The 23929-nt window shown below is 40.3% G+C and overlaps 1 protein-coding gene and 1 pseudogene across 3 annotated transcripts in view; one reads left to right on the top strand and one right to left on the bottom strand.

The window, feature by feature from the left end:
* NUCKS1 (nuclear casein kinase and cyclin dependent kinase substrate 1) overlaps window positions 1-23356 on the top strand; it is a 28589-nt gene extending 5233 nt beyond the window's left edge. Inside the window, exons 2-7 of one of the 2 annotated variants that reach the window (XM_084793062.1) lie at window positions 6636-6685; window positions 9727-9832; window positions 10910-10965; window positions 15338-15490; window positions 16981-17127; window positions 18178-23356. In XM_084793062.1, coding sequence (XP_084649188.1) covers window positions 6636-6685; window positions 9727-9832; window positions 10910-10965; window positions 15338-15490; window positions 16981-17127; window positions 18178-18377 — 712 coding nt within the window. In that variant the 3' untranslated portion in view covers window positions 18378-23356. Of the gene's footprint in view, window positions 1-6635; window positions 6686-9726; window positions 9833-10909; window positions 10966-15337; window positions 15491-16977; window positions 17128-18177 lie in introns of both variants that reach the window. The other variant, XM_084793061.1, reaches the window with a different exon arrangement.
* Window positions 10972-15298, bottom strand: LOC311603864 (small ribosomal subunit protein uS19-like; annotated as a pseudogene). Its single transcript has one exon. The product of its transcript is annotated as a small ribosomal subunit protein uS19-like (transcript).
* Window positions 23357-23929: the final 573 nt, after the last annotated feature.

Below are 23929 nucleotides of genomic sequence, written 5' to 3'. Positions count from 1 at the left end.
TTGGGAGAGATGTAATTGAAATGTTGGTGTGAGGGAAGTAGTTAGAATTGTAGTGTGAAATCCACTGTGCAAAAGATAACTGAGATCTTGGATTGTGTTAGCACCATAAAGCAGGAGGAAGGGCATAACCACCATTTAGTCCCCTTTCTATTTTTTATGAACCACATTGTAAACATTTATTTTGAGCATTACTTGGCAGTCCTTTATCCTTTGAGAAAATCAACTAGAGCATGAAGAAGGTATTTGAAATTTGTGATGAGTGACTTGTTACAACCGTAGTATTTAGGGGCTAGGAATAGTAGCACACACTTATCATCCTAGCACTGAGGAGACAGGCAGGTAGATGTCTGAGTTTGAGTTTAGCCTGGTCTACATAGTGAGTAAATTTCATATAGAGGGGCTATGTGGAAATTGTCTCAAAAACAAAACCTACCAACCAAAAACACAGTATTAACTTGGAAGGAAAAGATGAAATTAGCAGAATGTTAAGGGATGCTCTGAGGAGGAAGGACATGGTAATTACAGTAGGTAGAGCACGTGATGTAGTCGGTAAGTGGTAGAGGCAGGTTTGGGCTCCCTATCGAGAACCATTTAATGAATACAATTTTCTTATTGTAAGCTACCTTGGAGATCATGAGTGGTTCTTAGTTCTCTTTTGGGATTGCGTTGACAAGAGTCAAGTTTGGATAAAATTGTTTAGAATTTAGTATCCATAACAGAATTTGCTGAATATTACTATGTGTCTCCCTATCACTATCAAAATCTAGTGGATTTGTGTGGGGTATTTTGTGACAGCTTTGGCTGTGCTGGAATCTGCTATGTAGACCCTAGAACCCACACCTGCCTCTGCCCCCCACCCCACCACATGCTGGGATTAAAGGTATGCACAACCATGCCCAGCTAGTAATGTTTAAACTTTAAAGAAGCAATTTTTATTGAGCCCAGCTTGGGCTACAGAATGAGATGTTTGCTCTCTCAAAACAAACAAACAAAAAAATATTTTGAGCCAGGTTTGATGGTCTGCTCCTTTAATCCCAGCACTCGGGAGGCAGAGGCAGGTGGATCTCTGTGAGTTTGAGGCCAGCCTGGTCTCCAAAGCAGTCCAGGACAGCCAAGGCTACACAGAGAAATGCTGTCTTGAAAAACAAACAAACAAAGTAGAAAGATCACCATTTTGAGACCAACCTGGCCTCAAAAGCATACATGTTTTAGAGCAAAATAGAAGAGGACATGTTGAAGAGATGGCTCAGAGATTAAGAGCACTTACTGCTCTCCGGAGGACCGTGCTGCCCACAACTGCCTGTAACTCCACCTCTAGGGGAATTGACACTCAGACCTTCCTCTGATCTCTTCCTTGAGCACCTGCACACATGTGACATTTACTTGCACAAACAAAATACCACTTTTGTGGTCATAGTTATCCAGTTTTCCTTCTAAATGTACAGCCCAAAATATTGAAGTGTCTCTGTAGTCTGCTTTTTTCCCTAATTTGTTTTCAAACTATTTTGTTAGAATTCTGGTCAGAAATAAATATATGTTATAATCAGCTTTGCACGAGAATATAAATGCCTGAAAGATTGTGAACTTAAATATTACGATACAGCTTTCTCTCTTACTGCCTATTTGTTGTCTTAGTTTTTCGAGGCAGGGTCTCTCTGTGTGTTAGTCTTGGCTGCCCTGGACTCTAGACTCACAGCAATTCTCCTGCCTCTTCCTCCCTAGTGCTGGGATTAAAGGTGCCACCACTCCCGACCTTTTCTTTTTCTTTTAAAATGCTGTTTATATACTAATAAGTTGATTCCAAGGCACAGTAACTGATTTGTGGACTGTAAGTGGAAATACATTGCTTATGCATCTGATAAATGAGATGTTAAACACCAACCCGTGAAGAAATCCGCACTTGGTTGTGTGAGGGATGGTGCCAAAAGAGAACGTTGGGTCCTCTGGAATCGGAGTTAGATATGGTTGTGAGCCATCTGACTTGGGTGCCGGATCCAAACTCATCCAGTGCTATTGATTGTTGAGCCATCTCTCTAGCCCCCAGTTTTTTATAATATTAATTAACCTTGGGATAAAAATAGCAGTGCGGTCAGCATTGATTGAACTGTAGATTGGGCCAGGCACAGTGACGCATGTCTATAATCCCGGCAGCTGGATCACTGAGTTCAAAGCCAGTCTAGTTTACAAAGCAAGACCAGGACAGCCAAAGCTTCACAAAGAAACTGGGGGGTTGGGGGGAGGGGGCCTTGGACTTTTTTTTTTAAATGGCTGCTCTGTGTCCTGGTGATAGGGTTTGCATTTGACAGTGGATTGCCAGTGGTAATTCAGCATTCCTTACTTAAATTTCATATAGATGTGGAAACTTGTTACAAAACAACTAAATACTGGGATTAGCAATGGTGATGCACGACTTTAATCCCAGCCCTCAGGAGGCAGAGGTGGTGGGTAAGTTCAAGGCCAACCTGGTGAAATAATTTCAAAACATGGTAAATTCTAATTATTTTATTTATTTGTTTGTTTATTTATTTATTTGGTTTTTCGAGACGAGTTTCTCTATGTACCCTTGACTGTCCTTGACTCACTTTGTAGACCAGGCTGGCCTTGAACTCACAGCGATCCGTCTGCCTCTGCCTCCTGAGTGCTGCAATTAAAGATGTGCGCCACCACCGCCTGGTGTAAATTCTAACTCTAAAACACTGTTCTTCATTCTCCAGACAGAATACTTTTTCTTTTTGTTTTTCGTTTTTGGTTTTCGAGACAGGGTCTCTCTGTTAGCCTTGGCTGTCTTGGACTTACTTTATAGACCAAGCTGGCCTCGAACTCAAAGTGATCCTCCTGCCTCTGCCTCCGGAATGCTGGGATTAAGAATACTTTTTCTTACAGCAGACAAAAATTATATTCCTGGTATGTGAAACCAACATTCGTGTGTGTGTGTGTGTGTGTGTGTGTGTGTGTGTGTGTGTGTGTGTGTGTGTAAGAAAAATTACACATTTATTTGTATACTGTGTATGTGGTGTGTACATGGTGCATGGTGCATGGGGAGGCTGGATGAAAGCTGTGGGAGTCATTCTCCTTCTCTACAATGTTGGTCCTGGAGATTGAACTCAGGTCATTAGAGCTGGTGACAAATGCCTTTCCCGTTTCACCAGCCCTCAACATTCTGTCCCTATTTAGTAGAAATTATTGCTTTGGATGAGAGTATTGAGACAGCATCTTATGTAGCTCAGGCTGGCTTCGAACTTAAATGTGTAGCTGAAGATGTTGACCTGATCTTCCCGCTTTTACCTCCCAAATACTGAGATAACAATTGTACTACCATGCCCTACTATTAAAATCCTGTCACGGGCTGGGCATGGTGGCGGATCTCTGAGTTCGAGGCCAGCCTGGTCTGCAACTCGAGTCCAGGACAGCTGAGGCTACACAGAGAAATCTTGCCTCGAAAAACTTTTAAAAAGGGGAAAATCCTGTTACCTTTAAATTACTTCATCCTTAACCTATGTTCGGTACCAAATAGTTCATTGTAAACAAGCACTCCCCCACTCCCATTTCATTTGGTGGGGAGCCACTAATAAAACATTCTACTGCTGAGTTATAAATACTCTGGTCCCAAAGGTACATTCTTTCTTTTGTATTTAAAGCAAAATCTCTCTGTATAGACTGGACTGACCTCCTGTTTGCACCACCAGCACTGGGGTGGTAGTCATATGCCATCATTTCTAGCGTCATGTTACATTTTCAATATAAGTATACAGAGTCTTTCAGTGAAAGTAAGTACTTCTGGGTTGCTTGAGGTGGGTAGGTTCTTGTGCTGGGTGTTCCTTTTATGTTGGGGATTTTCTTTCTAGTACAAACTTTTTAATTTGTTTGGGTGGAACTCGGGTTGACTTGAGTGATGGAAGTTGCTGTAATTCAGTTGATGGCTCTAAAATACTGTGTGGGGCTAGAGTGGTGGCTGTTCCTTAGATGACTCAGGTTCAGTTCTCAGCACCACACAGTGGTGGCTCACAACTGTCCATAACTCCAGTTTCAGAGCTATGATGCCCTCTTCTGAACTGATTGAAAAATAAAAGAGCTACTTTTCTCGACCTAAAGGAAAGTTTGGAAACTGCCTTATAAAGCTGGAAATAAGTTAGCATAAAAGTGGGGAAATAGATGCCGGGAGATGGTAACACATGCCTTTAATCCCAACTCTTGAGAGCCAGAGGCAGGTGAATCTCTGAGTTTTGAAGTATACAAAGGGAGTTTCAGGACAGCCAAGACTATACAGATGGACCCTGTCTTGAAAAACCAAAAAAAAAAAAAAAAAAGTAGGAAGACAGAAGTAATACCAACTGGTATTTATTTAGGTAGTCAATACTTGCCTAGCACTCATTCCTGGGGCACTCTTGAGTAGCTTTGTTCTAAGATTTAGTATTCCTAGGTGTGGTGGGACAAGCCTTTAATCCAGAGCAGGCAGGTCTCTGTGTAGCCAGCCAGAGGAGTGGGCAAGATTCTCTAGAGCTAGAGTTAGAAGAGTTGTGAGCCACCTGCTAGGAATGGAACTGGTCAAGAGCCACTTTAACCACCAACCCATATCTCTAGCCCCACTTTTGAGTAGTATTCCTCCTATTTGACAGTTAAGAAAACATGGTCAGTGAGGGGAAATCCCTTACTCAAGGACATAGTAATTTGTGGTAGATCCCTGACTCGGTTTAGCTCAGTCATCTGTGCTGTGTTGAAATTCTGTATTTGCTTATGTTTCTGGTAGTTACTGTTCAACTGGAAAGTTAGCTCCACTTGACATTTAAAGAGCAGCAGTTTGAGACAGGGCTCTCTGCAGCCCAGTCCACCTAGACTCCGCCTTCCTAGGGCCTGGGATGGCAGGTGTGTACCACCATTTCTGGCTCCCTACTAGGAGTTTGATAAGACTTGTGTTTGTTTTTGCTAGGAATAGATAAAACAGAACATCTCATCCCCTTGTACTTAAGTAATCCTCCTTTTAAATTTTAGATTTTGATCATGGTACATTTTTCTCAGTTTCGAGTTTCACAAGACTGAGTTTATTGAAAAGGTACTTTGGCGCTAATACAACAAGCATCCAAATACACTTTTCTAATTCCTTATATGAAATGCTGTATATGACCCGTGCACATTCTCCTGTATACTTCAAAATCATCTCCAGATTTCATATTTTTCATAGAACAAAACTAAAGGTAAATTTTGCATTGGTTGGGTGTGGTGCAGGTCTGTAATTGTAGCAGTGGAGACAGGAAGCAGCACAGTTCTGAGTGTGAAGTCAGCTTTTGCTGCACAGTGAGACCTGTCTCAAAGCAAACACCAAGTTAGGCACCCTCACAACCACCTGTAACTCCAGCTCCAGATCTGGTACCCTCCATGGGTACTAGAACACATGTGGTACACACTCATGTACATAGATAGCACACACACACATATATATAATACATCTTTTTAAAGCATTTTTTAAATTCACTTTACATCCTGATCGGCACCCCTCCCTCCTCTCCAGTCACACCCTCACACCTTCTCCCATTCCCCTATCCAACCTCTTCTATGCACGCGCAGGCACACACACACACACCAAGTCACCACAGGACTAGATTCATCCTCTCCTTCTGAGGAGATCCAAAGGCTGGCAAGAGGGTCAGAGACAGCCCCAGCTTTAATTGTTAGGGGCCGACATTGAAGAACAACATGCACATCTGCTACATATGTGTAGGGGGCCTACGTATGTGTGGGTCCAGTCCATGCATGCTCTCTGGTTGGTGGTTCAGTCTGTGTGAGCCCCCATGGATATCTTTTTTTTTTTTTAAAGCATCTTTTGACTACATAAGTAAAATGTTTCTTCTAAAGCTTAGTCTTAACATAATTTGGGTGCTTTATAGCATAATTATGTTATACTTAAAGGCTGTTTTTTGCCTAGCAGTAATCTCATTTTTTCAAGTATAAGTGTTTGTGTATATAACAGTAAGAATAGTTGGTGGCTATTATTTTTAATTGTTGCACTGTGGAGGTAGAGGCAAGAGAATCTCTGAGTTAAAGGACACCTGGTCTATATAAGCAAGTTCCAGGACAGGGCTACATATAGGGGGGAAAGAAAGAGACAATGAGTAAAATAACACTTGAAGTTTTGGCCTGTGGATATCATTGTCTATGTATAACGAGTACATGTGGTGAACAGGTGTTTTAGGGGAGGTGGGAAATGTAAAGCTTGAGAAGAACAGTGTTTAAGTTGTCACTAAGGTGGCCGGGCGTGGTGGCGCATGCCTATAATCCCAGCACTCGGGAGGCAGAGGCAGGCGGATCACTATGAGTTCGAGGCCAGCCTGGTCTACAAAGTGAGTTCAGGACAGCCAAGGTTAACACAGAGAGACCTTGTCTCAAAAAACCAAAAATAAAAAAATTTTTAAAAAAGTTGTCACTAAGGTGAGTATTGTAAGTCGGAGAAGTTTTTTGTTTCATTTTTGTTTTTTGTTTTTGTTTTTTGAGGCAGAGTCTCTGCCTTCCTCTCTTTCCCAAGAACTGAATTAAAGGTATTACGCCTGGCTTAAGTATTCTTTTTATAAGACTAAAATGTGTGTTTGGTGTCTTAGAAATCATACTTTTTTAAAATTGTCTAAATGTGTCTCTTTCTGCAGAAATAGGAAGGTCGTTGATTACTCACAGTTTCAGGAATCAGATGATGCAGGTATGTTTTGTGACTTTCTACAGTCATGCGTCATTCTGACAGAACTGTCAGCTTATGTGCTTTTGGTCGTGCTTTTAGAAGTCTCTGTTATTTAAAATTACCCAGTGGTCTGTGTCAAATCATGAACTTGCCCGTTATCTTTGTGAGGTTTGCTGTGTGGCTTGGGCTGTCCTTGAACTCAAAATGCTTTTGCCTTAACCTCACAATTACTGGATTACAGGTGTGTGTGCCACTGTGCCTGGCCTGTAGCCTTTTCCTGTAAATCATTGAAATGAACACCTGAATTTCCCCCCTTGTCTAGTTTTAGTATCCAAAGGTTAAATGTCCAGTAATTCTGATCCTGTGTTTATTTCTTTAAAATACCTACTGCTAACTAAGCACAGTAATGTGAGCCAGTAGTCCCAGCTCTTCAGGAAACCTAGACAGGTGGCACACTTCAGCCCAAGAATTCCAGACCAGCTGTGACATCATAGCAAGACCCTGCCTGATTCAAACAAGAAACTTGTGTCATTATTGCAATTGCTATAATAAAATCTATGCCTGAGGAACTTGTGCTTTTTGCATAATGAAGTAAAATAAGCCTTTATTATCTAATTTTACTTTATTAAAACTTGAAACTTTTCTTATTTTATGTGTGTGGGAGTTTGTCTGCACTTACGCCTGTGCACCAAGTGTGCAGTGCTTGTGGATGCCATGGGAGGGCATCGGATCCTGGAGCTGGACTTGAACCCTTGTCATCTAAAAGAGCAACTGGTGGTCTTAACTAGTTTTTTACTTTATTATTTTACTTTATAAGGAGATGTATAAAGAATTAAAAACTTGATACATAATTCTGTCACTGAAGTAATACAAACATTAATTGTACTACATGCCAGAAATTGTTCTAACACTGTTATAGAATCTCCTGTTTCATTTTACAGTTAAGGAAACAAACGTAGAATTGATACTTAACATCCCTTAAGCTGGCATGCAGCTGTTTTGACCTTTTTCTTCTTGACTTTCATCTTTTTAAAATGTAGTTGAAGGACTGCAGTATAGCTCAGCAGGCAAAGGTGCTCAATGTCCAGCCTGACTCACACAATTGTCCTTTGTTGTCTATACATATGATGTGTCAGGCATGAACATACACATGCAAATAAAATTTTGCTTGTGTTGTTTTAATGTGGTTACGAGGCTTGCTATAGAATTTTGGGCACTGCCCTTGTCTTCCTTGGCTCTGTTTTGTTTTGTTTTTTGAAGATTTATTTACTTATTACATATACAATGTTCTGCCTACATGTACACCTTCATAACAGAAGAGGGAACTGGATCTCATGATGGATGATTATGAGCCACCATGTGGTTGGTGGATATTGAACTCAGGACCTCTGGAAGAGCAGATGGTGCGCTTAACCGCTGAGCCATCTCTCCAGCCCCATCTGGTTTTTTTGTTTGTTTGTTTTTTTCTTCCTCTTCCTCTCCTTTCTTTCTTTTTTTTCTGAGACAGGGTCTCTCTGTGTAGCCTTGGCTGTCCTAGACTCGATTTGTAGACCAGGCTGGCCTTGAATTCACAGAGATCTGCCTGCCTCTGCCTCCCAAGTGCTGGCATTAAAGGTGTGCACCACTACACCCGGCTTCTTCTTTCTTCTTCTTCTTCTTCTTTCTTTCTTCAAGTTATTTTTAAGCAGAGGCCTGAGTTCATTTCTCAATATCCATGAGCACCTGTGCTCATATGCACATAATCACATGCACCCTACACACACACACACAATTAAAGTAAATGCTGCTATTAATGGTTAGGATTAAATTTGAAAAGTGGTTAAATTCTGTTAGGGATTTTATAATGAACCCAGCACTTTAATAATTGTCCAAGTCCCAGGCTACTTGTAGTTTCTCACCATTATAAGTGGTAGAGGAATAACAGCTTTAGGACTTGTCTTTCTTATGAAGCATTTGAAATCAGAAGTATTTCCCTATAAGTATCCAGAGTGCATTATATATTTAATATTTAAGTTTAGGAATAATTTACTTGATCACAATATTGTGTTAAGAGTGTAGACTTGGCCAGGCAGTGGTGGCACACGCCTTTAATCCCAGTACTCAGAAGGCAGAGGCAGGTGGATCTCTGAGTTAGAGGCCAGCCTGGTTCACAAAGTGAGTCCAGGACAACCAGGCCTGTTACACAGAGCAAAACAACAACAACAACAATCTTAAAAAAAAAGAAAAGAAAAGAAAAAGATTAAGAAATTTTAGGTTTTTACTAAGATGCTCGTGATAAAACCAAATTACTATAATTTCAAATAAGTATGAAGATGTTGAAACATGGGAAAAATCATTAACTAAGTGGGAATGCTGTAAAATGGTAAGCTGTGCTGTGGATGTATAAGATGTGTGTGTGAGCGCACATGGTGATGCACGCCTTTAATCCCAGCACTTGGGAGGCAGAGGCAGGCGGATCGCTGTGAGTTCAAGGACAGCCAGGGCTACACAGAGAGATCCTGTCTCAAAAGGACCTCTCCCCCAAAAGATGTTTTTATATAAGTGCTAGACAATATATAAAATGGAATTAAAATGGGTGGGACTGAGGAGGAATTTTTAAATTTTATTTATTTTTAGTTGTGTGTGCTTGTATGTGATATGTATGTATGAGTACGGGCACATGCGGAGGTCAGAGGAAAATTTTTGGGAATGAGTTCTTCTACCATGGCTTCTGGGATCTAAGTCAGAGTTCAGGCTTGCACAGCAAGTGCTGTTAACTGCTGAGCCATCTTGCTGGTCCTTTTTAAATTACATATTTATTTTGTGGTAGAGATAGAACTGAGCCTCCTGTGTGCACAATGTGCATGCCTGCAGCCTGCAGAGGCCAGAAGAAAAGGCATCAGATCCTCTGTAACCAGAGTTGTGAGCTACCATGTGGGTGCTGGGAGTCAAACCCGGGTCCTCTAGAAGAACAGCCTGTGCTCCAGTGTGCCCCTTCTTCCCCTTTAATCAAAGAAACTATAAGGGGATGTCTCAGCATGTGAGCATTATAATAGTTAACTGAATTTTATTTTCTTGTTTAGATGAAGATTATGGAAGAGATTCAGGCCCTCCTGCTAAGAAAATTCGGTCATCTCCCCGAGAGGCTAAAAATAAGAGGCGATCTGGAAAAAATTCACAAGAAGACAGGTAGGAGACATTGTTGTTCTTATCTTTTTACTTACATTGTCAGAACTCTAGAGTGGAGGCAGTCTTTGGGCTGTAAAAGGATGAAGTTCCTATGGCAGCCTGGATCTCACTTCAAGCCTGCAGGTCAGCCTCATTCCCAGAGCAGCTTGGTCTCAGCTTTGGATCAGAAGTGAGCTCCAGGAGTGCTTCTTGCTGCTTTCTCAAACTTAAGAGCATGAGCCAACGAGTGTTTTAACTTTGTAACTTGCTATCTGAGATGACATTGACACCTCATTGTAGTTCCTCTTCAGTCAGATCCATAGCAGAATAATACCCAAAGCTTGTGGAGTTCTAAGCTCTACCCTGTTGAATTTTACTCTCACTTTCCCTAATTGTGTTTCTTAGTGTAGTGCTAATGATGGAGCCTGAACATTATGTTTGTTACAGCATCTCATCGGTGTTGTTACATACGACTTAAATTTTTTCTTTGTTGTTTGTTCAGTTGGCTTTGGTAAGGGGCCAGGCAGGGTCTCAGTGTTCAGGCTAGTCTTTAGATTGATCTTAAACCTGCAAATCAATGTTTTGTTGAATTTTCTATTCTTTTTTTTTTTTTTAATTGAGCTTTCCCTTGACTTTGCTAATTGAAATAACTAGAGAAAGTCATACACTTGATCATAAGTTAGATTTTAAACTCTGCTTCATTTTTGGGACTCAGTTTGTTTTTCTGTGATGAATAAAACTATACCTATTCACTAGCATCCCTGTACAGTAAGGGAATAATGAAGCAGTTTTATTCCTCAGCACCTGTCTGAACAATTTATATATGAAAGGATTAAAGTGTTTTAATTCTGATACCAGAAATCTGGTTGTACTTTTTCCCCCTTCAAGGCAAGGTCACTATAACCAGCCGAGGCTTCTCTTCTTTAGTACAGGCTAGCTAAAATACACTGTATAGCCCAGGATGGGCCTAAACTGATGTCACTCCTGTCGAGCATTCTTACTGCTGGGATTACACATGCAGCCACCATGCCCAGTGAGTGACTATTTGGCCTTGGATCTAAGACTTTTGAGCATTTTCCTTTTCTCTTTGCCTTACAGTGAAGACTCGGAAGAAAAAGATGTGAAGACCAAGAAGGGTGATTCTCACTCAGCAGGTAAGTCATATTTATTGCAGTTTTGTAAGTAAGATACTCTCAAGTACTGGGGTTATGCAGTCATTCTGGTTTCATGAAGGTAAAAATTTTATTCTCTATCCTGATGGCTGTTTTGGGTTTTAAATGTCTACAGGTCGTTTTCATGCAAAATTGAGGTAAAAATCTTTTTATTGGGGGGGGCTAAAGAGCTGGCTCAGCAGTTAAGAGCACTGGGCACAATTCTCAGCACCCATGTGGTAGCTCACACCTATCTTCCTCTTATTCTCTATGGTTTTTTCTTATGTTCACTCCATATCAACTGGTTGCTTGCTCCACCCTTGACCTGTGGTTGACTCGTTTAATCCTATTTACAGTGTTTAAGTAGAAAGCTCTGGGATTAAAGGTGTTTGTTAGGGCTGAGCCACACCACAACTAGAAATAGGTTTTTCTAGTAAACAACACAATCTCAGACTGGGAATGGTGATGCAGGCCTTTAATTCCAGCATTGGAGTGGCAGAGGCAGTCAAGTATCTTGAGTTCAAGGACAACCTGGTCTATAAAGTGAGTCCAGGACAGCCAAGGTTACACCAAGAAACCCTGTCTCGAAAAACAAACAAACCCGCAATCTCAAGGTTTACACTGTGGTCAAATATCCTGCAATAGCTCATAAAAAAAATAATTTAAAAATTTTTTTTAATTAAATATTTTATTGTGTTATGTTGTTGTGTCTCACCATGTGTCCCTGGCTGTCCTGGAACTCATATAAACCTCCAAATCACAGAGATCCTCTTGCCTCTGTATTTTGAGTGCTGGGATTAAAGATGTATGCCACCATGCCCTGCTTGTATGTGTATAAAGAAATTAAAGCAAGTTAAGTAAATGCCATGTGAAACAATAGCCATAAGGGGGGAAAGTATAATAATTTAAATTAATTTAATTTTAATTTAAAATAAATTAATGTGAATGAGGTATGGTGGAATATGCCTATAATATCAGCATTATAGATGCTGAGACAGGAGGATTGCTGCAAAGTACAAGGCCAACCAAGGTTACATAAGGAGAACTCAGCAGGTAGAAGCAGGTGAGTTTGAGGACAGCCTGGTCTACTATAGTGAATTCCAGGACAGCTAGCTTACTTACATAGAGAAAATGTAAATAATAAAACTAAGAAAGGGGTAAAAATATTTTTTTTTAATTAATCGGGAACTCTGTGGATAAGTGTAATCCTATTGTTGTTTAGCAAGGATTGAGTTTTGTATTCCTTACTGCTTTTGGCTACTTTAATTGTGACCAGTGTGCCTTCCCTTTGTCTTCCTGGATGTCATTTTTCATGACTGGTGTTGAACAAAAATACGAAAGATGGACAACATTCTGCTCCCTTTAGTCTGCTAAGGTGCTCTGCCTTCCTTGCTGCTATCTAAAGGCCCAAAATAATGTAGTGTGTATGTTGGCATTTACTTGCCTTGTGAGCTCTAATTTTAATTTCTTATCTTTATTGGGTTTTTGAATGCTCTGTACTTTTATTAATCACAACTCCACCTGACTCAATTTAGTTTAGGGTCTGCCATAGTCAGCTTTATTCTCTACTTGTCTCTAGATGAGATTTTTGGCACTAGAAGTGGTTAAACATTGACTATGAAGGAGAGGGCCTCACAAAACCCAACCAGCTATAGCTTAGGAACTCTGAGAGTCAGTAGCTACTGAAAAGTGATCACTGGTAAGTTCCCGCGCTCCAGTGGAAGGCCTCCACCCATTCACACATGACAGCAGTAATTAGACTTGCTAGTTTATTAAAACACACATACCATGAAATTAAGAGGGGTGTGTGTTAAGAGTGAAGTAAGTAGCAGGGGATCGAGAGGATCAGAATGTGTTGTATGTTTTTATTCTTAAAGGATGAATACATAAAAGGGTATACTGTGTTTTTATTTCTAATATGTATGAGTGTTTTGCCTGCATGTATGTTTATGTACCATGTACATGTCTTGGGTTCACAGAAGCCAGAAAAGGAGCTGGAGTTACTGGTGGTTGTGAGCCATCACATGGGTGCTAGAAACTGAACCTGGGTTCTCTTATTTAAAGAGCCAACTCTTCAGCGCCCTGTTTTTGTTTGGTTGGTTAGTTTTTGTTTTTGTTTTTTAAGAAGAAAAACATTAACTAAGGCAAGACTTAAGGGACTCTTAGAAGTATGATCACTATACCTTAATAAAATAGGGAAACCTGAAAGTTCAGGAAAGAACTGCTTTTGCTTTTGGTTTTTTGTTGTTGTTGTTGTTTGTTTGTTTGTTTTGTTTTTTAAGATTGATTTACTTATTACATATACAGTTCTCTGCCTGCATGTATGTCTGTGACAAAAGAGGGCATTAGATCACATTATAGATGGTTGTGAGCCACCACCATGTGGTTGCTGAGAACCAGACTCAGGACCTCTGGAAGAGCAGTCAGAGCTCCCAATCTCTGAGCCATCTCTCCAGCCCCAGGAAAGTGACACTGGTGAAATGAAGTTTAGTTGCTGGGCCATGGTGGTGCACACCTTTAATCCCAGCACTCAAGGAGACAGAGGCAGAAGGATCTCTGAGTTTGAAACCAGTCTGACCTATAGGGCTAGTTTCAGGATAGCCAAGGCTATGTAGAGAATCCCTGTCATAAAAAGCCTCAAATAAATAAATAAATAACTGTTTAATCCTAAAATTATCAATTACATGCAAACCTATGTTTTTAGAAGCCAAAGGCAGAAACTTATTTTACAATAGAAGAGGGAAGGAGGCCTTCCTTCCAACAATCTCTTTCCTAAGGTATGAAACACACAAAAACAATGCTGAATAAAGCTCAGTCTAGAGCTAGTAAGCTAGCAGCCCACCCTTCATTTAGCAGACTAAGTAACTGTATTGATAGAACACTAGTTAATTCATTGCAGTATGTGAGAGTAATTTTTATAAGCCTGTTCACAAATCTCTGGCTCATCTAAATGTGCGTGTTTGTTTGTTTGTTTTTGGTTTTGTTTTTGACTGAACACGAGTCTTTATTGGCCACGGCTGTTTGAGGGGGATGAAGCGGGAGGAGTGGGTGGCACCAACACCAGGCCTGCCGTGCTTCACCGGCTTGTAGGGGATGGAGAACTCGCCCAGGTAGTGGCTGATCGGCTCTGGTTTGACCTCCATCTGGTTGAAGGTCTTGCCGTTGTACACGCCCACCATGCTGCCCATCAGGTGGGTCTTCACCACCTCCGGCTTCTCCATGGGTGGAGCCTCCTTCTTGGCCTTCCTCAGGCGCTTGAGAGGCGAGTGTTGCTTGTGCCACAGGCTACGCTTCAGGCGCCGCCTCTGGCGGGTGCTGTACAGCTGCATCAAGCTGCTCATAGGACATGTCCAGCAGTTGGTCCAGGTCCACGCCTCAGTAGGTGAACTTGCAGAAGGTCTGCTTCTTCTGCTCCACTTCAGCCATCTTGGCAGCTGCTCGAAAAAGGAAGCATTGGTCTGTGCAGTTATCTCGAGCTCCCCTAAATGTTTTTAAAGATTTCCCTCTGCCTGTCCAAATTGAAAAGGTCACCCAATTCATTATAAGGAGTAGTAGTTCCGCATTGTTTTTGTGTGTTTTATACCTTAGGAAAGAGATCATTGGAAGGAAGGCCTCCTCTCCTATTGTAAAATGTTTTTCTGCCTTTAGCTTCTAAAATCAGTAAACATAGGTTTTCATGTATAATTGATAATTTTAGGATTAAACAGTTACAAATTTAAAGTAGTAAAGGAACCATGTGTTCATAGTTTTTTAAGTTCATAATTCAGCTTTACGTTTTTTTTTTTTTTTTAAGATTTATTTATTTATTTATTTATTTATTTATTATGTACACAGTGCTCTGCCTGCATGTACACCTGCAAGCCAGAAGAGGGCATCATCAGATCACATTATAGATGGTTGTGAGCCACCATGTGAGCCACATATAGATGGTTGCTGGGAACTGAACTCAGAACCTCTAGAGGAGCAGTCAGTGCTCTTAACCTCTGAGTCATCTCTCCAGCCCGCAAGAATTTTTAAAAATCAGTCTCTATGGCACAGATATATCTTGAACTCTTTGTCCTCTAGATGGGATTATAGACGTATAACACCATACTTGGCTTTAAATTATTTATTTATTTATTTATTTATTTATTGGTTTTTTGAGACAGGGTCTCTCTATATAGCCTTTGCTGTCCTGGACTTGCTTTGTTGACCAGGCTGGCCTCGAACTCACAGAGATCCGCCTGCCTCTGCCTCCCAAGTGCTGGGATTAAAGGTGTGCGCCACCACGCCCAGTTTAAAAATTTTTTAGGGATAGATTTTATTCCTCTTTGAATGAAGTAAGGCTGTTTTTTGTTTTTTTAATTGCTGTGTCACAGTAACTTTTATATTGCAGAAGACAGTGAAGATGAAAAAGATGATCATAAAAATGTACGCCAGCAACGACAGGCAGCATCTAAAGCAGCTTCTAAACAGAGAGAGATGCTCTTGGAAGATGTTGGCAGTGAGGAAGAGCCAGAAGATGATGATGAGGCACCATTCCAGGAGAGTACGTGAAGTTACCTACTGTTCTTTAGACATTTGTTTAGATGGTCTAAACTTATTGTGTAGCTGTAGATCCGCCTGCACCACTGCTCCCGGTTGGTTGGTTGGTGTTTTGGTTTTTCGAGACAGGGTCTCTCTGTGTAGCCCTGGCTGTCCTGGACTCTCTTTGTAGACCAGGCTGGCCTTGAACTCACAGTGCTCTGCCTCCTGGAGTGCTGGGATTAAAGACATACGTCACCACGCCCGGCTTTTTTCCTGCCCCAGCTTTATGGAGAAGTGGGGATCTAGCCCAAGGCTTTGTGCGTGCTAGGCGGGCACTGTCGTCAGTGGAGCCTCATCTCCAGTCCTGCTCCCTCTTTGTAATTCTAGTTTACCACTTGGGTATTTTGCTGAATGTTTGCATCCAGTTTCATAATTAGGCAGGTGCCACCTGTTAAAAGATAAAGTTGTGCAGCGGGGTGCAGTGCTGCATTCTTATAATCCTAGCACTCGGGTGGCAGATCTCAGTGAGTTCAAGGCCAGCCTGGTCTACACAGTTGAGTTCCAGGACAGCCAGAGCTACATAGTAAGACCCTGTCTGAAAACAGAAGATAAAATTATGGGGATAGGGAGATGGCTCAGCTTTTCCTCCAGAGGATCCAGCATCCTCTTCTAGAGCATCTTACACACATGCATATATTTATGTAAGTAAAAAATATAAGGAAAATTTTTAAAGATTCAGTAGAATTTGACAATAGAGCTATCCAATCCTGAACTTAAAAGAAATGACTGTGCATTTTTTACTTATTAATATCTTTACATGCTCAGAAAGCCTATGATTATGCATTATTTATAATAGTTTTCTACTCTAAGACATTTGTATTCAAACACTGAATAAATACTATAATAACCATCAGTAATGGGCACTGTGTTTACAGTTTGCTTCTTAGCCTGGCAGAGGAATATAGATCGCTTCAGGTTGCCAAAAACATTACAGAATTCAGATTATTTTCCCACAGGTTGTTCAGATTATGTGTACTTGTGCTTTATATGGAGTTTTCTTGTTTCATTATTCAAGGTTGGTATTAAAAATACAAACAAAAAATAATAATAATACCAGGTCAAGCCAGGCGTGGTGGCACACACCTTTAATCTCAGCACTCGAGAGGCAGAGGCAGGCAGATGCTGTGAGTTCAAGGCCAGCCTGGTCTACAAAACGAGTCCAGCATAGCCAAGGCTACACAGAGAAACACTGTCTTGAAAAACCAAAAAAATAAAATAAAAAATAATTATGACAAGTCAGTCATGTATCATATGTAAGGTCCATACTGTACCCACTCTACAGTGGGCCAGGGGCACTCCAACCAAACTGGTAGTGTAACTCCTGATTAAATCCAGTAATGCTTAACTCCCAAATCCTGTTCTCCAACCATTCTCAGCACTCTTTCCCTTTGTTCACTTGGAAGGATGTATACATTTAAGTTGGACGTTGAAATTCTTCTTTCCTCTCAGAAGATTCTGGCAGCGATGAAGATTTCCTAATGGAAGACGATGATGATAGTGATTATGGCAGTTCAAAAAAGAAAAACAAAAAGATGGTTAAGAAGTCCAAACCAGAGAGAAAAGAAAAGAAAATGCCCAAACCCAGACTAAAGGCTACAGGTGAGGCCTGTGAAAGTAAAACCACATTTCTGCCTTTAAAAATTTTAAGAACTATACTTAGGCCTCAGCACTAGCCTTGTATTTGGTAGAAATACATGAAACCCAACGATATTTTGTTTTACACATGTGCCTTTGGTCCAGCCTAGGGTTAGAGAGATGGCTCTGATTAAGGGATCATACAGAATGCTTCCAGAGGACTCAAGTTCCATAGTCATATTGGGTGACCTGTGACCCCAGGTGACTTAGGCATCTGTACTCATACATACCCACACAGAGTCACATACATACACACATGATTAAAAATAATAAAATCTTGAAGAAAAAAAAAAGAATGGGGTGGAAAGATGGCTCAGTGGTTAAGAGCACTGGCTGCTCTTCTATAGGACCTGGGTTCAGTTCCTAGCAGCACACAACTGTCTGTAAATTATATATATATATATATATATATATATATATATATATATATATATATATATATATATATATATATATATATCCTGTGGACTTGGCTTGTAGTGGGTGTGACCTGCTCATTTCAGATACAGTATTCCTCACTGTGCTCACAGAGCATTGACTGCTCTTGGGTCAGTCTTAGCAGCTAGGGAAGGCTCTGTTCCTGTCTATCTCCTGTGTCATGATAAAACAATAGTGACAGTAGAAACAAAACCACCTTTGACAGTAAGGATTTGTCTTTTGGATCTTCAGGTCTTCTGCCAGGTACTTTCCTAGTTGGAGCTAGTTTGTTAGACTAAATCAAAAGTCTATATATTTACTTACAGTTTTATTCTGGCACACATAATTAATGAGTTCCTTGCTTTCTTGCTCACCTCGTCATACTGTGGAGGGTGATGGAGCTGCAAAAGCCGATGGCTCTAGTTTTTGCTCAGATGTTCCTTGTCCTCATTAGGAGTAATGTGTCTTTTCTGTGGCCTTGTGTTTCCTCTTTATTGAGATAGGATTATTTTTTATATTTAAGACTTTATTTTTAGATCTTAAAGGCTTTTTGTTCTCTTTCCTTCCCCAAATTGATTGTTACTTTCTGTATTTCAGTGACACCAAGTCCAGTGAAAGGCAAAGGGAAAGTGGGTCGCCCCACAGCTTCTAAGGCATCAAAGGAAAAAACTCCTTCTCCCAAAGAAGAGGATGAGGAGTCAGAAAGCCCTCCAGAGAAGAAGACAGCGGCAAGCCCCCCACTCGAGAAGTCTGGAGATGAAGGGTCTGAAGATGAAGCCCCATCTGGGGATGATTAAAAGTGATGTTTGGGGAGAGATTTTATTAAAAAAAACAAAACAAAACAAAAAACAAAAAAGGAAACCTACATAGGACACGGTTTGGGCTGTGGCTTAACTCGGGCTTTCAGTGCTATTTCATTTGTCTAAAATAATGTTTATCTATCTGTCTCTCACTCTCAGAACCATTGTGTGTTGAAGTGTTTAAGTTGCCATTTTGTCTCATGGTCTTTTTTTGCCAGTCCCTCTCTTCTCCCAGTGAAAGCCATGTGAATGCATCACTGGACTGACTGTTTCATCTTTGTGTTTTTAATGGAAGGAAGGACTCCCAAGCTGTAAAGCAATAAGACTTGAGGTGGACACTATGGAAACTTTGCTTTTTGTTAAGAATATCAACTTGGATAATAATCAGAAAAAACAAAAATCTAGAAAGATTTTAGTTGAAAATGATTTGTTACTTCTTTTCCTGTACTTGTGATGAGCAATTGTCATTTGACATGGGCTTATATGTCTAAGGTGTGAATGTCAAGAAGAATCAGGACTCTAAACTTACACTAGTGAGGCAGTTGGGAGGTGAGCAGGAACTCTGGATTGTTAACTCAGTGCTCACGCTATTTCCCTAGCTGTGGAGAGAAGGAAGTTCCTGGAGCTTATTGGGGGTATGGGCTTCCTTACTTTATATTTGTTATTCTCCAAGAGACTCAAAACCAGTGGTCTTTTTGTCTGAATAACAGTCTCTTTTAAAATGAGCCACCAAAACCAGAATCACTCTTTATTTTGTGTCATTCATATTTTTCATTGACTCATCTTTTAAAAAAGAGATATATATATATACATATATCCTGTTTTTTGGATAAAAATTTTCCAGTGATCAAAATTTAAAAAGATTTCTTAGAATTTCAATGGCTAGGTGAGTCTACACTTCACAGTGCACTTCTTTATAGGCTGACAATGTTAAAGTTTTAGGCAAATAAACTTTGAGTTAGTGTGAAGCTCAGATACAAAGGATGAGTTTAGCCTTTCTGAATACAGATCATTGAAATAAGGGCCCACGAACCATGCCATTTTATTTGGGGTTAGAAACAGTTTTCTTTTGATACTTAAATTGTTCCTTTTCTTCATAGTAACATGATATGACATAACCTCACTCTTCCTTCTGCTGCTTCCATACTGTGGTGTTGATTTGCTTCTTAGTTGGTCTGACCCCTCCTTTCTGTTCATGTTTCCTAAAGCAAAAGCCTGAGCCTCAACGGTGTGAGCGAACCGTATTTTAGGTGCCTCTGTGCCACTGATAACAGTCTAGACACCTTAGCAAAGCGTCAGGACGTAGAGCGATAGGTTTGACCCTCCACATTCAGGCCCTATGCACCAATAGAAGCAAAGGTTAAGGGGCCTGTTATTGCTACTAAATTAAAGATTTAGTGGATTAATTTCTGTATATTTTTCTGCACTTAAGCTAAGTTTGCTTCCTCAGTATTCTGCTTTTGTGTTTTTTAAGGGACATGTTTGTCTCAGACAATGTCATTTTCTTATAGGTGTTCGTAGGACAAAGGGTTATTTAAGAAATATTTTTACTCTGGTTTTTAAGACACTTTAAAGAACATTCTTAGATCTGCTTTAAAAATAAATAAATAAATAAATAAATAAATAAAACACCTAGTTGCAGAGAGTCATTTCAACCCTGCACTGTTAATAAATGAGTATTAAACATGGCCAAAAATAGAAACTTGAACATAAGCAGTTGGATTGTTGTGTTATGTAATGGAATATATAGTTGTGAGCTATGTAGTGGGGTATTACAGATTATTCTATTTGCTTTAGTGTGCTTGCTCAGGTACCCATCCTTAAAGAAAGAGGACACTCACGGTTTCCACCAGGCATCTCTCCCTTTTAAGGGTTTATAACTCAGTTTTACATTCCTAGTGACATTTGGGCTTTTCTTAGGTTATATTTCATGAAAATTTGTGGGTAGGGTCTCTTTCAACTTTAGCCTCATTTTTTTTTCAGCAGTCTCTTTAATATATTAATCTGCACTAACATCTCTGATTTTATCTACCTGTAATTGAGAAATAATGTCTTCTAGGTTACTTGTGTAAAATGAGTGTCAGATTAGATTTTAAGAGTACCCTTTAAAAGCTAACTCATTAGATTGAAAGTATATTTTTAATTACAGGTTAGTTGGGTTGGTTAGTGTCTCAAGTGAGCACACAGGTTCTGAATGACCTCTGCTTTCGCTTTTTTAGTGGTTTATAACACTGTCTTTGAATCAGGCATGCAAATAGGAAGACATTTAATGTGACTCAACTGGAAACAGGTGCTCAGCAGTTAGGTCTAGTAAGGATGTGAGCATGTGTCTTAGCTAAAAGCTCGTAATAACTGGCCCTTGGCGCCTCCATGGCTTATTTTCCGTCCTTTACCCCCCCTAGTGTGCCTACAGTGGCAGCGCAGTCGTTACCTTTGCAGTGCTCAGGAATGGGATGTTCATTTGAAGGTGCCTATTTGTTACTGAAGCTCAGCTAGGTTTACCTCTCTAACAGATCACAGTAGCTCTGCTGACTAACACTACATCCTAGTTCTCCAGGCTCGGTAAAAGCCTTTCTCTCTCTCCCCGGGCCAGAAATGGTAGCCTCTGTCTCACCCAGTGGTAGTTTACTGCTACTGTTAACCCTCTACCTGAGAGAGGACCTAAAGGATACATTTTCAATGTCTGCTGAAACACTCACTGCTTTCATAGCTCCCATTCTGTCCTAACCTTACAAAGGAAAACTAACAGTAGGATGTTTCTTCTAGGGTAATGAGAGAGTCCTCCTCCCCTGCCCCCCCCCCCAACACAAACACCTTCTCTTAAAAAAACCCTACTTGCTACATGGCTGATCTTAAACTCTTGTTTTCTTCAAAACAATTGTTTTTGTGGGGTTTTCCCCCCAGTCTTCAATGCTTATCAAATAGCATTTTCTTCCTCATACAAATCAGTAGTAGAATTTAAGGTTATACTCTAGAAGGGCTTTTGATGAATATAGTCTGAACTTGACTTTTTTTGAGGCCTGGTTTCACTTTGTAGCCTGGCTGGGAATTTTCCCCTCACCCTCCACAATACATTGCTGGGATTAATGCCACCATACCTGGTGATACTTTTTAAAAGATTTTTGTTTTGTTTTGTTTTTGTTTTTAATGTTCAAGAACATGCAGGTGACAAGTGGGTTTTCGGCCTACAGGTTGGAGAGGGGAATAGTGTAAATAAAACTCAGGGTTAGGGGCTGCTGCAAGGACAGACAGCTTTCTTGAAGCTGTGGAGTCAGTGCCTGTTTGAAAAGTTCTCTTTCCCTGTAGCACTGGAAGCTACACCAGAAACATTCCCACCCTAGGCACTTCATGGTGTGTAGGGAGAGGTCAAAAACAAGCAGTCCGTGCTTCCTGCCAAAGGGGAGGGAAAGTTAAAGCCGCAGGTTGCTCTTGAGAGTCGGGTATTATCATTTTCTCTGTGGAGGAAACTGCTGAGTTACTTGAAGATGGGGTGTTTATTGGGTTTTGTGGTTTTTTTTTTTTTAAGTATTGGGATGTCATTGTCAATAGCCATGTTCCTATTTGAACCTTTTCCCTTTGTCGTAGAAGACAAAATACATGATTCTGAATATCAAATCCATAAATTATACTTTTGTTCAAAGCCTAATTCACAGTGGTGCTGACTGTAATAACCACTATGGGGGGCAGAATCCTGTATGCCTACCTGTTGCCATGCCAATGAGTAACAAACTGGTGACTTCTGTTTGAGCATGCTCTATGTGGCTGTAGAGCATCACAGTTGTGCAGACACTTTGTATATTGGGTGAGGGGGAATTTTCTAGTTTATGGGGGAGGGTAAATTGTTTTTTTTTTTTTTCTTGTTTTTACGGTTTTTTTGGGGTTTTTTTTTTTTTGGTGTGGGTTGGGGAGTATAGTACTCAGTTATGCCCTGAAAATAATATGTATAAAACCCTAAGTGTGTGGTGTGGGTGTGGGTATGTGTGAGTGCGTGTTTGTAAATGTCTGGCAATTAAACCTTCATCTTCTGGAAGTTAGTGAAGTTTTTTCTTTTTCCTCTGGAAGTATTTGTTACAAAACTTGTAAATAAGAGTTCTACCTAATTCGTTTACCATAACATGTTGCAACAAACCTTACATTGCTTCTTCGGTCCTGCAAGGCCTAAGACTTGCCAGGTTACACAGCCGCCACAATCTCAGTAACTGTCTGCCTTGATTCATCTTTTAGACTTCATTTGCCAGTTCTAAAAATTGCTAGTCTTCCTCAATTTTAGTCCTTAATATTTCATCTACTGAGCAGGAAGTGTCAGAGAGCTAGCCTGTCGTAGGCTGTGGGCCGAGAGCCTGGCATCCTATTCTTCATACTGCATGCAATGTGGCTACATACATGATCAGACAACAGAGGGTTGGGCATTCTTGCAATACCTTAGCAGTGCTGAAATCTGCAGCATGGTACTAAGGAAGTTAAAGTTTGAATGTAACCACTTTATTTAAAGGGGTTTTTTTTCTTTTAATTTAAATGAACCCAAGTTGAAGTGAACATGATTTTGTTGACCATGTTCATGAATTACAGATGCAACATGCATTGGTAGAATTGTGTGATGGTCTGATGTGATGATTCATTTACATATCCCAATCTGTATGTATTTGCATAAACAAAAAACCAAACTCCTGCTTTGCTCTGATTGGAGGATTTCCAGGACTGCTGTCTGTTCCTGAACTTTGTTTTAAGTATGTGTATCTTTGCTTGTATTTTGTATTAAATAATAAGGAAAAGAACCCCTTATTGTTGAGCATGTTGGCATTGTGTCCCCTCCTCCTTTTTTTCCTTTTTTTCTTTTTTCTTCTTTTTTTTCTCTCTTTCTCTTTTGGGGACATATGAAGCAAATTACTCTTTTTCTGTATCTTTTTCTTTTCTTTTGTAAACCTTTTGGTTTGTTTTGTTTAAAAATGGCTTTATAAAAGGGCTTTTATAACCCAGCTGCGTGCTCTGTGTGCTTTTTGGGATAGTCACAGCAAATACACTGACTTATACAGCAGTTTCTTGGCCCATCACTGCTCGTCTGACTTGAAGGGTGGACAGCTGTTCCCCAAATTGTTTAGAAACTTAACAGTGACCACCGTGTTGTAAAAGGAACTCATCTTGCCCTAGAAGTTAGTATTTAGAGACATTGAATTAGGGATGATAGGTTGACTGATTTTTGATGAAGAGAGGGGCATCTGAGGATCCTTCCAGTTGAAGTGCAACAGCCAGGTGTGTAATGGAACTTCCTACTTTTTATGCTCACGGCACACATTTCCGTTCACTGTCAAACACCCTGGAACTACACTGAACCATCTTGTAACACCAGGCCAGCTACTGATGGCAGAATCACTTTCTGAAGAAAAAGTGTCTTCCTCAAGGGTAAAGAGCACAATCCTGTCTGGTGTGTTACTGCTTAGCTGGGGAATGTGTATAATCCCTCCTTGGAACTGAACTGAGACTAAGTTTTTAGGGATTTCCACCCCACAACTTTTTCTCTTACTTGCTGCTGAAATAGCCAAATATTTGCT

Source organism: Acomys minous, assembly GCF_964271855.1.
Source record: "Acomys minous genome assembly, chromosome: 1".
NCBI lineage: Eukaryota > Metazoa > Chordata > Mammalia > Rodentia > Muridae > Acomys > Acomys minous.
Note: the sequence above shows the minus strand (reverse complement) of the source record. Positions and strands in the feature narration are given on the sequence as shown.